The sequence below is a fragment of the Chrysochloris asiatica genome, unplaced genomic scaffold (genome assembly GCF_000296735.1).
Source record: "Chrysochloris asiatica unplaced genomic scaffold, ChrAsi1.0 scaffold00285, whole genome shotgun sequence".
Lineage (NCBI taxonomy): Eukaryota > Metazoa > Chordata > Mammalia > Afrosoricida > Chrysochloridae > Chrysochloris > Chrysochloris asiatica.
Genome location: NW_006408803.1, coordinates 221,443 through 223,292, shown reverse-complemented (window position 1 = coordinate 223,292; position 1,850 = coordinate 221,443). Strand labels below are relative to the sequence as shown.

Below are 1,850 nucleotides of genomic sequence, written 5' to 3'. Positions count from 1 at the left end.
ACTAAAAGTGCCATGGACTGCCAAAAGAACCAATAGATCTGTTTTGGAAGAAGTGCAGCCAGAGTGCTCCTTGGAGGCCAGGATGGCTAAGCTTCGCCTCTCATACTTTGGACATATTGTCAGGAGGGAACAGTTGCTAGAGAAGGATGTCATGCTGGGTAAGATGGAGGGTCAGAGAAAAAGAGGAAGACCACCAACGAGATGGATCAGCCAGGTGACATCATTGATGGCGTCAAGTGTGGCAGCAGTAGTGAGGTTGGCCCACATCAGACATTATTTCGTTCTACTGTGCATGGGGTCGCTATGAGTCGGTTCTGACTTGATGGCACCTGACAACAACATTCTCAGAAGCATTTGGTTAAATCAGAAAAATTCCTTTTATAGAAATATAGCCACTTAGGTATAAAAATATACATACTTATTATGTAGAAGACTGGTACAGGCAATGTTATTAGGTGTGTGTTGAAGTGAGTGTGGGGTTTGGGGCTACTGTCAGTATAGCTCATAGGCTGTGATGATCTTCACATAGGTAAAGCCAACCTTTGATAGACATATGCAGATTTAGTTTATGATGATATCTGTGTGGATTGTCTTTGATAACATTGGTTTTGATGACATTTTTATTCTCAGGCGACCCAGTATATTTCTGGATAGCTTGTTATTTTTCTCCACACTGCCGGGAAATAATAAAAAATAGTATTAACTTTTTATTATCTCAATATAAAAACTAAGAAGAAAGTAACTATATCATCAAAAACAAAATAACCTCAAGATATTAAGTTTCTTATATTACTCATTAGTTGAGGGAATTCCTTATGATTGTTGCTATTTATGTTCTCCTTTTGTAGTAGGAATTTGGTCTCCTAGACATAGCAGGATTTTATTAGTACATTGATTAGGAAATGGACTATTTCCTTTTCTAGGAAAAAGGCATTGAAGTGATGTTTTCTCCTCATCCATGTCCTACCTGGAGCCTTGATTGGAATACTCTTCCTGCAGCAGTGAGTCCAAAGGAAGGTAAGTTTTAGGTTGTTTTTTTGTTTTTTGTTTTTTTCCTTTAACCAGGGTCTGGTTATTCTCTTTAGAATGATTTCAGTTCTCTCATTGATGATAGCAAGTATTTTGGGTATTATATTTACTGAATTTTCTTTTTATTCTTATGAAAAATTAGTTAAATACATATAACTCAGATTTAATGTTTTCCATATTTTGCTATATTTCCTTCATCTACTCCTTTGCCAAGGTATTTTATAGCAAACCCCAGATAATATGTCACCCTGTAACAAATATCTAAGGAGTCCTGATGTGGTGCTGTAGGATAAACAGTGGATCATAAGGTCAGTTTGAACCTCAAGATCAGTGGTTCAAACTCACCAACTGCTGCTCAGAAACCCTATATAGGGTCACCATGAGTCAGAACTGACTTGACAGCACTTAATAGCAACAATTTCTAAAAATTATTGAATCCTCTTACATAATCATAATGCCATTATCACACCTAATAAAAAACTGTAAGTTTCTTGATTATATCCATTTCATAACAAATTTCTTTTAAAGTTAAGTTTTTTTGTTTAGTTTTTTGTGGATTGAGTGAAAGTTAACAAGACATCATCAGTTTTACAGTTTCATATTCAACAAATCATACAACTTGTTTCATTATTATAATTATAATCCCATCCATGTATCATCAGTTAACAGTATTTCTCTCTATTCATTTTAGCTCTTTTTTTTTTAAACACTCAGGCATATATAATAATTTACACCACCAAAGGGCATATTCTGCAAGCCTCCCTCCTGGCCGCCATTTCTTAGTCCCTCTCTTACATGAATCTAGAGTCCTCACCTACTCC

The 1,850-nt window shown here is 35.7% G+C and overlaps 1 protein-coding gene across 2 annotated transcripts in view; it reads left to right on the top strand.

Moving 5' to 3' along the window:
- GSTCD (glutathione S-transferase, C-terminal domain containing) overlaps nt 1-1,850 on the top strand; it is a 204,947-nt gene that overhangs the window by 77,061 nt on the left and 126,036 nt on the right. For both annotated transcript variants that reach the window (XM_006874552.1, XM_006874553.1), the window contains one exon: nt 924-1,017. In XM_006874552.1, the coding sequence (XP_006874614.1) occupies nt 924-1,017 (94 nt within the window). The remainder of the gene's footprint in view (nt 1-923; nt 1,018-1,850) is intronic.